Source organism: Elaeis guineensis, chromosome 5 (genome assembly GCF_000442705.2).
Source record: "Elaeis guineensis isolate ETL-2024a chromosome 5, EG11, whole genome shotgun sequence".
Taxonomy (NCBI): domain Eukaryota; kingdom Viridiplantae; phylum Streptophyta; class Magnoliopsida; order Arecales; family Arecaceae; genus Elaeis; species Elaeis guineensis.
Window position 1 is genome coordinate 13,154,549 of NC_025997.2, and position 15,114 is coordinate 13,169,662.

General features: G+C 33.9%; 1 protein-coding gene across 1 annotated transcript; it reads left to right on the top strand.

Moving 5' to 3' along the window:
- Positions 1 to 60: 60 nt before the first annotated feature.
- Positions 61 to 1,031, top strand: LOC109505836 (uncharacterized). The gene has a single exon (XM_029264551.2). The coding sequence runs from the start codon at positions 221 to 223 to the stop codon at positions 1,001 to 1,003; it is 783 nt and encodes a 260-aa protein (XP_029120384.2). The 5' UTR covers positions 61 to 220; the 3' UTR covers positions 1,004 to 1,031.
- Positions 1,032 to 15,114: the final 14,083 nt, after the last annotated feature.

Sequence of the window (15,114 nt, forward strand, 5' to 3'; positions counted from 1 at the left end):
GATTGTGGTGTTGTTAAAAAAGCCACAGGGTTGATATGGAAACCCAGTGAAGGAACTTGTGAAGCCCTCTCTTTTCCCATGTGATTGTTGTAGCGACCGTTGCTAGTCCACCTGTCCATTCATTTGGATCACGCTCAAAGGCAGGTTGCGACTTCCTTTTAGTTCCCCCAGGCTACCCGTCTCTCCTCCCTTTCTTCTGAGGAACTCCCCAGCATCCAAGATGAAGAGAGGCATCGGAAGCTTCTGCAATGGTGTCGGCTCCGCATCAACTTTAGATCAGAGGAAGGCTGGCCGAGATGTGTCTTGCATTGCTGCTCCATCTCTTGTCGGCTCCTGCATGGGGGAGGGCATCGGAGCGAGAAGCTCGCTCACTCTCGAGGAGATGATCTTGCAGCTGGACCTCAATGCAAAGGCAGCAAGAAGGGCCAAGCTTGATGACCATGGCGAGCCATGCCATCGGAGGATGTCCTGTGGGAACAACTCCGATATCCTGAGATCGGTGAGGAATGCACTGAATCGGTACCCTCGGTTCTCTCTCGATGGGAAGGATGCCATGTATCGGTCATCCTTTCGCAACTTTGGTGCGAGGAGCAGTGCATGTGAAGGTGGCCGGAAATCTGCTTGTTGTTCCAGCGCATGCAGCAGGGGTTCGTCTTCTAATGGCTATGAGGTGGACTTGGAGAGAAGTCTAAGGTTGCCACCAACTCTAGCAGGAGAGAGTGTAGTCTGGTGCAAGCCAAGTGTTGTGGCCAAGCTGATGGGCCTGGATGCAGTGCCAGTGCCAGTGCCAGTGAGCGGCAGGCGTGGAAAGATAGGATTGAATCCTTTGTTTAGCTGGAAGCAAAACCAAAGGAAGATAGGGAGGCATGAAACAAAGAAGGAGAGGCTTTTTATGGGCATGAATGGTTGGAAGGGGAGGGAGCCGCCGAGCTCGAATTTGCCTGCTGGTTATTGTGTGATGAACCCAATCTCCATTGAGCCTGTAACGGGCAGAGAGGATTAATAATTCGCATGAGTATGTTAGCTGGCTAGTATTTTGATATGACGGTACATATATATGGGGATCCTTGATTCTTGATTTCTTCTGAAACCCATGACACTACAAGAATGTGGATTCTAAACTCACAACTTCACATGATTTTTATGGTTAATTCCCTGAACGAAGAGTTTGTGGTATGATGGCCAAGGCAATGGCCCAACTTCGTTTGGAGGCCACAAGCCCCGGGTTTAGCTCAATGCAAATAAATTAACAAGGGAACAGAAGAATTAGACTATACGTCTGCTAAAACTTTAGAGTTATAATGACTAGAACTCTGTCATTCGAGAATATGTCAAATAAATAAGAAAAAATTAATGTCCGGTCTATTTGTAGGCAGGAGTTCAATTTTTAATCCCTGTTGACCCAATTTATAACTCCTGATCTATTTTAAATAATATTTTAACTTTTCAATCCCTCAATAAGATCAAAATGCCCTCAAATTGAATACTCTTGTTCCATGGCTTCTCTTCAGTTTTTTTCTTCCCGACAAAAGCCCAGGGAGAGCACAATAATGGCGCTTATCACCCTCTTCCCAACGCTCGCACTCATTTTTTCCCTTTCCGGTGATTGCCTGCGATAGTCCCCCCTCCCCTCCCTGGCAACCGCCTGCGATAGCCTCCCCTCTCCACTTGGGCCGACGATTTCATATTCCTTTTTTTTTGGACAAACAGAAGAGGTGGTTGGGGGCAGCCGAAGAAGGCGCGGGGCAGCTGGGGTGCTGGGGTGCAGTGCCAGAGATGCAGAGCAGCAGTCAAGAGACAGTGCGGGTGGTCAGGGGACAGTGTGGGCGGCCGGGGGGCGGTGCAGAGGGCTGCAAGGGATTGGGATGCGATGCTGGAGGTGTGACGAGGGGTGGCATGCATGGAGGAGCCCGGAGCCAGGAGGAGGGGGGAGTCCGTGGCGTGTGGGGAGAAAAAGAAGAAAAAAATAAATAATAAAATAATAAAAATAAATATTAAATAATAATAATATTTTATTTATTTACTTATTTATATTTTTAAAATATTTCTAATGAGTCATCCTTTCAAAAAAATATTTTATATATTTTATTCATTTATTCATTTATATTTTTTATTTATATTTTTTAAAATCAATAATTTATTAATAAATAATTCTTTCTAAAAATAGTTTTAAAAAATAAATTTTAAAAATAATTCTTTCTAAAAATAATTTTTAAAATAATTAAAAAGTAAAAAATAAAATGATAAAATAAAATATTTAAAATATAATTTTTATAATGAAAATAATTAAAATTTTAAAATAATGATAAAATATTATTTTTAAAAAATAATATTATTTTAAAAAATGTGTGGGGATACTAAAGAGTGATGGTCTATGCTTTTGAAATTATTTTTTAAAATTAATATTTTTGACTACAGTTTTTACAGTAATTCTTGTTTAGTCAATTTGATAAGGAGTTGATGCCACATAAGAGAGGCATAAGTACATCAGGCATCTCAGTTCATGATGAGTTTGAGTTTGCTCCCACGACTCTATGCCAAATATCCACAACCCCTCCCTAGTGACAAAGTTTGTGTCTACTCCCTCAATGATTTCAATAATAAATAAAAATTATTTTTTAAAATTATTTTTTAAAAATAATAATAAGTTATTTTTTAAAAATAATAAAATATATTTTTAAAATTATAGTTCAATAATAATAAAATAATATTTTTATTAATCAAATAATATTTTTATTAATCAAATTATAATAATTTATTATTAATAAAATAATAATAATTTATTATTAATCATGTAATAATATGTTATTATTCATAAAATAATAATAACACAGTATACAGTTAAATTAATACAATACATAGTAAATAAACACTGTACATAGTTAAATAAATAGTGTACACAGTTAACTAAATACGGTACACAGTTAAATAAATACTGTACACAGTTAAATTAATACGATATACAGTTAACTAAATATGGTACATAGCTAAATGAAAACTGTACATAGTTAAATTAACACAGTACACAGTTAACTAAATATGATACGCAGTTAAATAAGACTGCATACAGTTAAATAAATACTGTACACAGTTGAATTAATTTGGTATACAGTTAACTAACTATGATACACAATTAAATAAACCATGCACACAGTTAATTTAACACTATATATAGTTAAATAAATTCTACACACAGTTAAGTTAATACTATGTACAGTTAATTTAACATTACACACAGTTAATTTAATACTGTACATAGTTAAGTGAATCCTGCACATAATTAAATTGACTATGTGCAATATTAACTTAACTGTATGCAAGATTCATTTAATTGTGTGCAATATTAAATTAACTATATGCAGTGTTTAATTAATTGTATGTAATATAAAATTAATAATATATAATATTAACTTAATTATGTGTAGAGTTGATTTAACTGTATGTAATATTAAATTAACTATATATAATATTAAATTAATTATTTGCAGAGTTCATTTAATTGTGTGCAGTATTAAATTAACTATGTGCATAGTTCATTTAATTGTATGCAATGTTAATTTAACACTGCACACAGTTGATTGAACACTATATACAGTTAACTAAATACTGCACATGGTTAAATAAATCATGCATACAGTTAATTGAATACTGTGCATAATTAAATAAATTCTACAAATAGTTAATTTAACACTGTACACAGTTAATTGAACACTACATACAGTTAATTTAACACTGCACATAGTTAAATAAACCTTGTACATAGTTAAATTAACACTGTACACAGTTAAATAAATCCTATAATTAACACTACATATAGTTAATTTAACAATGCATATGATTAAATAAACCCTCCACACAGTTAATTGAATACTACACATACTTAATTTAACACTGCATACAGTTAAGTGAACTTTACAGGATTCATTTAATTTAACTTTGTACAGGGCTCATTTAACTGTGCAATTTTAAATTAACTATGTATAGTATTAAATTAACTGTGTGCAATATTAAATTAACTATGTGCAGTATTCAATTAACTGTGTGCAATGTTAAATTAACTGTGTGCAGTATTAACTTAACTATATATAGAGTTCATTTAATTGTATGCATGGTTTATTTAACTGTACACAGTATTAAATTAACTGTGTACAGAATTTATTTAACTATATATAGTATTAAATTAACTGTATACATAGTTCATTTAACTGTGTATCATGTTAATTTAACTGTGTACTATAGTTAGTTAATTGTGTACCAAGTTAATTTAACTATGTATAGTATTTATTTAACTATATACAGTGTTAATTTAACTGTATACTATGTTAATTTAACTGTGTACAGTATTTATTTACAGTATACCATATTTAGTTAACTATGTACCATATTAATTTAATTGTGTATAGTATTTATTTAACTATGTACCATATTTAGTTAACTATATATATTATTCATTTAACTGTGTACAGTATTCATTTACTGTGTATCATGTTAATTTAACTGTGTACCATATTATTATTATTTTATAAATAATAAAATATTATTATATAATTAATAATAAATTATTATTATTTGATTAATAATAAATTATTTAATTTAATTAATAAAAATATTATTTTATTATTATTGAATTGTAATTTTAAAATTATTATTTTATTATTTTAAAAAATAATTTATTATTATTTTTAAAAAATATTTTTTAAAAAAATATTTTTTATTTATTATTGAAATCGTCGAGGGAGCAGACTAAGACTTTAGCACTAGAGAGGAGTTATAGGTGTTCGGCATAGAGCCACGGGAACAGACTCAAACTCATCATGGACTGAGGTGCCTGGTATACTTATGCCTCTCCTATGTGGCATCAACTCCTCATCAAATTGACTTAACAGGAATTATTATAAAAATTATAGTCAAAAATATTAATTTTAAAAAATAATTTTAAAAGCATAGGCCACCACTCTCCAGTGCCCCCCATACATTTTTCAAAATAATATTATTTTTTTAAAAATAATATTTTATCATTATTTTAAAAACCTAATTATTTTTTTACAAAAAATAATTTATTTTTAATTTTTTTAAATATTAAATATTTAATTTTTTTATTATTTTTAGAAAGAATTATTTTTAAAAATTATTGTTTAAAACTATTTTTAGAAAGAATTATTTATTTTAAAAATATAAATAAAAAATAAAAATAAATAAATAAATAAGTAAAATATATAAAATATTTTTTTGAAAGAGTGACTCACTAGAAATATTTTAAAAATATAAATAAATAAATAAATAAATAAAATATTTTTATTGTATAATATTTATTTTTATTTTTATTATTTTATTATTATTATTATTTTCTTTTCTTTTCCTTCTCCTTCTCATGCATTATTCCATGACTGAAGTGTGCAAGTTATCTCTTACTCCTTTATAGAAGCTTCATCAAATTGAACCCATCCCAAATTTGAGAGAGTCAAAAATCTAATGCAAAGGTGAACATAATTTTCTTTTAATTTTTCAAACCATGGGAAAACGTGGTCAAAACCTCATGATTTTGATATTATAAATTTTAGATACTTTTGTATACTTTTAATGGATTCAGGTTGTATGTTTATGTAAAAAAAATAGTTATTCTTCTTTCACGGCATCAATCATTGGATCGGGCATTGAATAGCTTTCAAAAACTCAAACCCCTTTCTTTCATCCACAGCATAGGTGACTTCGTGCTTTGAAAGATATGCAATGCACGGTGTAATGGTTAATGTCGAGGAAAAAAAAAAATCAATCATTCTCCGAGGTAAAGATATAACGTGAACCCATTTTGAATATCCTTTCCTTCACATTTTCCAAGGTATCCCACTTTTAAGGAAACTTGGATTTCTTATCCATATTTTCTTGGAAGCTCCATCTTGGGTTCTGCAACCATATGACATTTATAAATCCTAACCCGAAACCAGTATAAAAATTGATGAACTTGATAGAACTTTATGCATGGCATTATTCTTGCATAAAATTTAGCAACTGCCATCCGCGAGAGGAGACATCATAATTTCTAGCTAGTACCAAGAGGTTGGATCAGGTCTATGTGGATAAGGTCTGATCCCAAAACAATCCAATCCAACTCCATCACATGCAAAAGTTTTCGAACCGGACCAAGAGGGACTAGACTCTGCACCTAAGCATCCTAAAGGATTAAGTCTGGGACCATGTATCACGCTTCAAATTCGGGATATAACACGGTCATGCTATCAAGGGACTCAGTCCGTGATAATATGAAGCCAACATTCATCTTCTTTAAATATAATAACAGAGACATCATAAATAAAAATAATAATAATATTTAATTCAAATAGTTAATTAAATCAAAACTGATCAAGAGCATCTAAATCCAAAAGTAAATATCAATCCAAGTCTCAAAATTTATAATGGCTACAAATCTATAAAAATAAACTAAATTTTCACTACAAAATTTTCAAACTTGCTTCGTAGATTCTCATACCTGAATTTTATTCATCAGTCCTAGCCTTATTTCTCTATACAAGAAAAAAAAATAAAAAGAATATGAGTTACACTAGCTCAATAAGTAGAACTTGCGCTTTCTTATTGGATCAAGTATAAGTTTTCTATGATAATGCAGCATTTAGTAAGTAATAGATATTATAAAAATAAATATTTCATAGAGCATATAATAAAATAAGTTATAAGCTCATCATGCATGCATAAATCATGTATATTTCACAATCATGAATCATAAATCATTTTTTTCATGTATTTGTGTTGTGTTTCAAAATATTGCTCATAGATATTCGTGTTAAGGTCACTATTATATCCGTGACAGAATCATATTTCTTAATCGACAGAGTTCTTATTTCGTGTGCCAACTTTATACCCGTTGGCGGGATCATATTTTGTGTGGATGCTAGCTCCAGATGTCGACCTTCCTGAAGAATTTGTTCATAACTATCTGAGAGCTTTTGAAATCCTTACATCTTTTTCTAAAAACATACATATACATAGATGGAAAAAATAAGAAAATTCATACTTCATAATCATGCTATTTTCATAAAATACATTTATGAAATCAATGCTCATAATAAAACATACTTTTTCATATCACATATGCTGATTCTTATTTTATAAAAAATATGATTTCATCAACAATAGTTCTTTGCATGAAAAATATGATTATTTAAAAATAAATAAAGAGCGTAAGATCCACTTACCTCGATCATCTTAGACCTTTTAATCTTCTTTAAATGAGTCAGATAATTCTATTAAAAATATTAAATCATGATTAAATTTCATTCCATAATAAAAGAAGATGACTGACTTAATGATCAGTCCAATAAATCCCCCCCCGGACTCTAAATTGATTCGAGGTCATAGGTCTCTAGGAGTGGAAAAGATGACCTCCTACAAGATCCATAGGTCTTCTTAGAAAGAAAGAAAGAGAAAAATTTTAGAGAGAGAAAGTTCAATTTTAGAGAGAGAAAGTAATGGTTTAGACTGAAGAGAGAGAGAGGACAGAGAGTCTCTCTCTTCTTTTTTTTCTTTTCCTTTTCCTTTTCTTTTTCCTTTTCTTTTCTTTTTCTTCCTTCTTCTTCCCGTGGTCTTCTTTGGCAAAACAGGGGATCGAATGGTCCCCCCCTTTTTGACCGGCCGATCAAGACCATAGCCGGCATGGCGGTGGTTGATGGCAAGAGGGCAACCCACCCGAGGCTCGGAGGGACCAAGGCCGGCGGTCGGTGGTGACCGCCGACGTCAGAAAATCGAAGAAAAGAGAAGGGCAGAACAGGGGACTTCTTCCCCGACAAAATTCGACGACACCAGTCGCCTGCAATTATGCTTACAGGTATGGAAAGAAAGGGAGAGAAGAGAGGAAGAGGAATCGTGCTTACCTCGAGCTCCGGTAACCTCTCCAACGAGAAATCGAGGCAAGCACGATAAAAGAAGGTTGCGGCTTCAATCGAAAAAAAATCGAGGAGAAGAAGAACGAGGAAGGCCGTTGGAAGATCTTAGGGAGGGGAAAGGCCAATTTATAGAGTGCCCTAGGACCTCCGGTGGTCCTAGAACTTCTAATCTGAGCGGCTTCGTCGGAGAAGAAGACTCCCGATAGGAGTCTTCTTTTCATTTTTTTTTTTTCGTTGGGCTTAAGGCCCATGGACCGGATATTACATTCTACCTCCCTTAAAAAAAAAGTTTCATTCTCAAAACTTAACGTACCTTTATTTTTTCAAATAAGTGAGGATATCTTGACTTCATATCATCTTCAAGCTCCCAAGTAGCCTCTCTCTCTTCATGATTACTCCAATGAATCTTCACATATGGAATATTGCGCCGTCTTAGAACTTGCTCTTTTCGATCAATAATTCAGAGAAAAAACTCTTCATAGGTTAAGTCTTCATGAACTTGCAATGGCTCATACTTAACTACATTATTCGAATCAGGTACAAACTTTCTCAGTAGTGAAACATGAAAGACATTGTGCACTTTAGATAAATCTGGTGGTAAAGCTAGCTCGTAGGCAGCATCCTCTACTCGCTCAAAATTTTGAAATATCCAATATATCGCGGACTTAGCTTGCCATGTCTCCCAAACCTCATGACACATTTTGTAGGTGATACTTTTAGGAAAACATATTTGCCAACCTGAAATTTCAATTCTCTTCTTTTTCTATCTGCCCAACTCTTCTGTTTATCCTGTGCTGCCTTTAGTCTTCCTTTGATCAGATAAATTTTTTCTCTAGCATCTTGAACTAACTCGGGACCCAATAATTTTTTTTCACCCACATCATCCCAATACAAAGGAGATCTACACCTTCTTCCATATAGGGCTTCATAGGGTGCCATCTTGATACTAGAATGAAAATTGTTGCTATATGCAAATTCTATCAGTGTCACATGATTATCCCAATGTCCTTCAAAATCGAAAGCACAAGCTCTTATCATATCCTCAAGAGTTTGAATTGTCCTTTCAGATTGGCCATCGGTCTGGGGATGGAAAGCAGTACTAAGTCTCAATTCAATCCCCATAGCATTTTGAAATTTTTTTCAAAATCTAAATATGAATCGTAGATCTCGATCAGACACAATGCTTACTGGAACACCATGCAGATGCACTATTCTATCAATATACATCGGGCTAACTTATCAAGTGGAGTACCAATTCGGAAAGATAGAAAGTGAGCGATTTAGTAAGCCGATCAACAATCACCCACACTGCATCATTTTTTCTTGCTGTCCTTGGAAGTCCTGTAACGAAATCCATCATGATATGCTCTCATTTTTATTCTGGTATCTTTAATGATTTTAGCAAACCAGCAGATCTTTAATGTTCGGCTTTCACTTGCTGGCATACCAAGCATTGAGATACAAACTGAGCTATCTCTTGCTTCATTCCGTTCTACCAGAAATGTTGTTTTAAATCTCTATACATCTTTGTACTGCCAGGATGAACGGAGAAACGAGATTTATGGGCTTCCTTCAAAATTTCTTTCTTTAGTTCAAGATTTTCAGGTATACATAATCTATTCCCAAAATATAGAGTACCATCTGTATACAGCCTAAGCTCAGGTCGTAACTCTTTCTCCATATCTTTTTTAAACTAACATAAACGAATATCATTCTGTTGGGCCACTTTTATCCATTTGATCAATGTTGGTTGTACCATTAAATTGGCTAACACATTCTTAACATCGGTACAAATCACCTCAATTTGTTAATTTTCAAGATTCCTCAAAATTTATTGCTGAGTAGAAAGCAGAGCCATCACATTTGCTGTAGACTTCCTACTAAGTGCATCTGCCACCACATTGACTTTTTCAGGATGATATTTAATATTTAAATCATAATCTTTTAATAATTCAAGCCACCTTCTTTGCCTCATATTCAGTTCTTTTTAAGTAAATAAGTATTTTAAGCTCTTATGATCAGTAAAGATTTCACATGATTCTCCATATAAATAATATCATCAAATCTTTAAGACAAAAATAATAGCTGCTAACTCCAAATCATGTGTCGGATAATTCTTCTCATAGAATTTTAGTTGTCGAGAAGCATAAGCTATCACCTTATCGTTTTGCATCAATACACAGCCTAACCCCTTCTTGGAAGCATCACTATAAATGACAAATCCTCCAGTACTAGAAGGTAAAGTAAGAACTAGGGCAGCTATCAATCGTTACTTCAAATCTTGAAAACTCTGTTCATATTCACTGCTCCACTCAAATTTTATTTGTTTCTGGATCAAGCGGGCTAGAGGAATTACAATCTGAGAAAAGCCTTTGACGAATCTTCTATAATAACCAGCCAAGCCTAAGAAGCTTCTAACTTCGTCATATTAGTCGAACGAGACCAATTCACCACGGCTTCTATCTTCTTTGGATCAACTGAGATTCCTTCCTTAGATATTACATGGTCGAGGAAGACAACACTGTCCAACCAGAACTCACACTTACTAAGCTTGGCGAAGAGCTTCTCTTCTCTCAAGGTTTGTAACACAATCTTCAAATGTCTCTTATGTTCCTCTATACTTTTAGAATAAACTTGAATATCATCAATAAAAACAACAACGAATTGATCTAGATATGGCTTGAAAATCTTATTCATCATATCCATAAAAGCAGCCGATGCATTGGTTAGTCCAAAAGACATTATTAAAAATTCATAATGGCCATACCTAGTTCTGAATGCAGTTTTAGACACATCTTCATATCTAATTCTTAGTTGATAATAACCTGATCGTAGATCAATTTTGGAAAAAACTTGTGCACCTTGTAATTGATCAAATAAGTCATCTATTCGAGGAAGAGGATATTTATTCTTTATGGTTACCTTGTTCAACTCCCAATAGTCAATGCATAAACGTATGCTCCCATCTTTCTTTTTCACAAATAACACAGGAGCTCCCCAGGGTGATGTACTTGGCCGGATAAATTTTTTATCCAAGAGTTCTTGTAGTTGATCCTTTAATTCTCGCAATTCTATGGGAGCCATCCGATAAGGAGGTTTTGATATAGGTCCGATCTTTGGTGTGATATATATTTTAAATTCAACCTCACGATCTAGAGGTAGCCCAGGTAGTTTATCTGAAAAAATATCAGAAATTTTTTGACAATTGAAATATCGTCCAACTTTATCTTTTCCTTCTCGGCATCCACTATATAGGCCAAAAATACTTTGCATCCTTTCTTCAAAGCTTTTCTTGCATTCATGATTGAGATAATACTCAAAGATTGTTTGGGTTCCATATTATGAACTTCGTCTTGAAAGAAGAACTACATTTCATCTGAAATTTGAAATACCACTCCTTTTTCAAAACAATCAATATGAGCATGGTACGAAGATAACCAGTTCATCCCAAGAATAATGTCAAAATCATGTATATTTAACTGAATCAGATCTGCTGCTAATTCTTTTTCTTCTATTTGGATTATGCAATTCTTAAAAATAATGTTAGCAACAGCAATGTTCTTAAGAGGTGTGCTAACATATAATGGCTCATTCAATTTTTCAGACATAATTCAAGAAAGTAGCAAACTTGAGAGATATAAAGAGTGAGAAGAACCCAAATCGAATAGCACATGAGCATGTATGGAATTGACTGGGATAGTACCTGTCACCACTTGATCACTTGCGTTGGCCTCCTGTTGGGTTAAAGCAATTACTCGTGCATTTTCTTTCTATTTTTGGTCAGCTAGTCTGGCAGGTCTGGAGTCATCCTTTTTTTATTTGGGCAATCACGAGCCATATGTCCTTTCTCGCCACATAAGAAGCATGCTCCTATCTTCTTGAGATAAGGTCCACTATGATTTTTTCTACAGTATGAGCAGGATGTAGATTCTTTCTTCTTATCAGAGTTATTATTTTTAAAATTTTTCTGCTGATCCTTTGAATTTTCTGCTGATCTTGGTCTCTTTCTATCTCTTTTTTTCAGATCTAATCTTTTTAATTCTGACTCCACCTTCAAAGCTCGCTCCAGTATGTTCTTGTAGTCATTGAAAATATGAGAAGACAGACGAGATCGAATTTCATATCTTAGATCTTGTCAAATCTATTAACTTTGCTCCTTTCAAACTCCATAAGCTGGGGGCAGAAGCGGCCTAGCTCGTTAAATTTGTTGGCAAATTTCAACACTGTCATATCATCCTTTTGCTTTAAGGTCAGAAACTCATTCTCTTTTACCAATCTCATTGTTTCAGAAAAATATTGATCATAAAATATCTCTTTGAACTCTTTCCAAGTGAGTTGGTCGTTATTATTCCCATAGATAATTTTTATTATGGTCCACCAGAACTCAGCATTCTCTTTTAACATAGGCACAGCTAATCTGACCTTCATGTTCTCAGGGTACTGCAGGGTATCAAACATCTTCTCCATCTCTCGAATCTATGTCTCTGCAACTATAGGATCAGGTCCACCTTCAAATAGTGGTGGGTTGAGCCTTCTGAATCTCTCATAGTATGACTCCACAGATAATGTAGGTCGAGGAGCAGCTTGTGCCTATTGCTGCTGCTGCTGAATAAGCAGGGCCACCACTTGACATACACCAGCAATGTCTGCCTGAGTGGCCGGTACATCAGGAGCCCGCTCAACCGGTTGATTGGCAGCTCCTCGTGATGTCAATCTTGCTCCTCTTGTCCTAGCAGCCATATTCGTGAAAGTTTCTCCTCCCTATCGCTCATCGTTTCCTAGTCAAATTTAACATTATTGTATTTTTATAACAGAGCAGTAGTATAATTAATAAAATTTTATCCTTCTTTATTCAATTAAGTCAGAATCTAACTATACGTGACCTAACTACCCACCGCTAGGTTTTAAGTTTTACTCATGATTGAACCTATAGCTCTGATACCATAAAATGTCACATTCCAAATCCAAGACATAACACGGTCATGCTATCAAGGGATTCAGCTCGTGACAACGCGAAGCCAACATTCATTTTTTTTAAATATAATAATAGATGCATCATAAATAAAAGTAATAATAATGTTTAATTCAAATGGTTAATTAAATCAAAACTGATCCAGAGCATCTAAATCCAAAAGTAAATATCAATCCAAGTCTCAAAATTCATAACGGCTATAAATCCATAAAAATAAATTAAATTTTTACTACAAAATTTTCAAACTTGCTTCGCAGATTTTCAAATCTGAATTTTTTTCACCAGTTCTAATCTTATTTCTCTGTACAAGAAAAAAAAATAAAAAAAAAATATAAGCTATACTAGTCCAGTAAGTAGAACTTGCCCTTCCTTATCGGATCAAGCATAAATTTTTTATGATAATGCAGCATTTAGCAAGTAATAGATATTATAAAAATAAATATTTTATAAAGTATATAATAAAATAAGTTATAAGCTCATCATACATGCATAAATCATGTATATTTCACAAACATGAATCATAAATTATTTTTGTCATGTATTCGTGTCATGTTTCAAAATATTGCTCACAGATATTCGTGCTAAGATCACTATTATACCCATGGCAGGGTCATGTTTCTTAATCGACAGAGTTCTTGTTTCATGTACCAACTTTATACCCATTAACGGGGTCATGTTTCGTATGGATGCTAGCTCCGGATGTCGATCTTTTTGAAGGGATTCGTTCATAGTTATCTGAGAGCCTTTGCAATCCTTACATCTTTTTCTTAAAACATATATATACATAAATAAAAAAAATAATGAAATTCATGCTTCATAATCATACTATTTTCATAAAATGTATTCATGAAATCAATACTCATAATAAAATATACTTTTTCATATCATATATGCTGATCCTTATTTTATAAAAAATATGATTTCATTAATAATAGTTCGTTGCATAAAAAATATGATTATTTAAAAATAAATAAGGAGAATAAGATCCACTTACCTCAATCATCCTAGACCTTTTAATCTTCTTTAAATGAGTCAGATAACCCTATTAAAAATATTAAATCATGATTAAATTTCATTCCATAATAAAAGAAGATGACTGACTTAATGATCAGTCCAATAAATCCCCCCCCTCGGACTCTAAATTGATTCGAGGTCATAGATCTTTAGGGGTGGAAAAGATGACCTCCTACGAGATCCATAGGTCTTCTTAGAAAGAAAAGAAAAGAAGAATTATAGAGAAAAAAAGTAGAGAGAGAAAGTTCAATTCTAGAGAGAGAAAATAATGGTTTAGACCAGAGAGAAAGAGAAGAGAGAGACTCTCTCTTCTTTTTTTTTCTTTTCATTTTCTTTTTTCATTTTCTTTTTCATTTTCTTTTCTTTTCTTTTCTTTTTCTTCCTTCTTCTTCCTGTGGTCTTCTTTGGCAAAACAGGGGACCGAACGGTCCCCCCTCCTTTTTGACCTGTCGATCAAGGCCGTAGCCGACACGACGGTGGCTGACGGCTAGAGGACGACCCACTCGAGGGTCGGAGGGACCAAGACCGGCGGTCAGTGGTGACCGCCGATGCCGGAAAATCGAAGAAAAGAGAGGGGTGGAACAAAGGACTTTTTCCCCGACAAAATCCGACAACACTAATCCCCGGCAATCGTGCTCACAGGTATGGAAAGAAAGGGAGAGAAGAGAGGAAGAGAAATTGTGCTTACCTCGAGCTCCAGTGATCTCTCCGATGAGAAATCGAAGCAAGCACGATAAAAGGAGGCTGCGGCTTCAATCGAAAAAAAATCGAGGAGAAGAAGAACGAGGAAGCCGGTGGAAGATCTTAGGGAGGAGGAAGGCCAATTTATAGAGTGCTTTGGGATCTCCGATGGTCCTAGAACTCCTAATCTCCTAATCCGAGCGGTCTCGTCGGAGAAGAAGACTCTTATCGGGAGTCTTCTTTTTTTTTTTTTTTTTTCGTTGGGCTTCTGGGCTAGGCTTAAGGCCCATGGACCGGATATTACACCATGGCACGTGGAACCAAGCCTTTTCACAACCTAAAAAGTGTACTTCATGTGTCTGGTCTGTGATCTTTGGCAATGTATATTACGACTGTTCATGATGTAGACCAAACACATCCAAGTTGCTGCCCATTTTGCTTTTCTTATAGTAACAGTGTCCATGTTCTTTCAAAATACTACTCTGTCCATTGATGTAGGCTTCACAATGGGGCATCACTTTTCCTTTGGACATGATGCCACACAAGAGC

What these genes read in the sequence shown, in the direction of transcription:
- LOC109505836 (XM_029264551.2), top strand. Translation starts at nt 221, where the DNA reads ATGAAGAGAGGCATCGGAAGCTTCTGCAATGGTGTCGGCTCCGCATCA.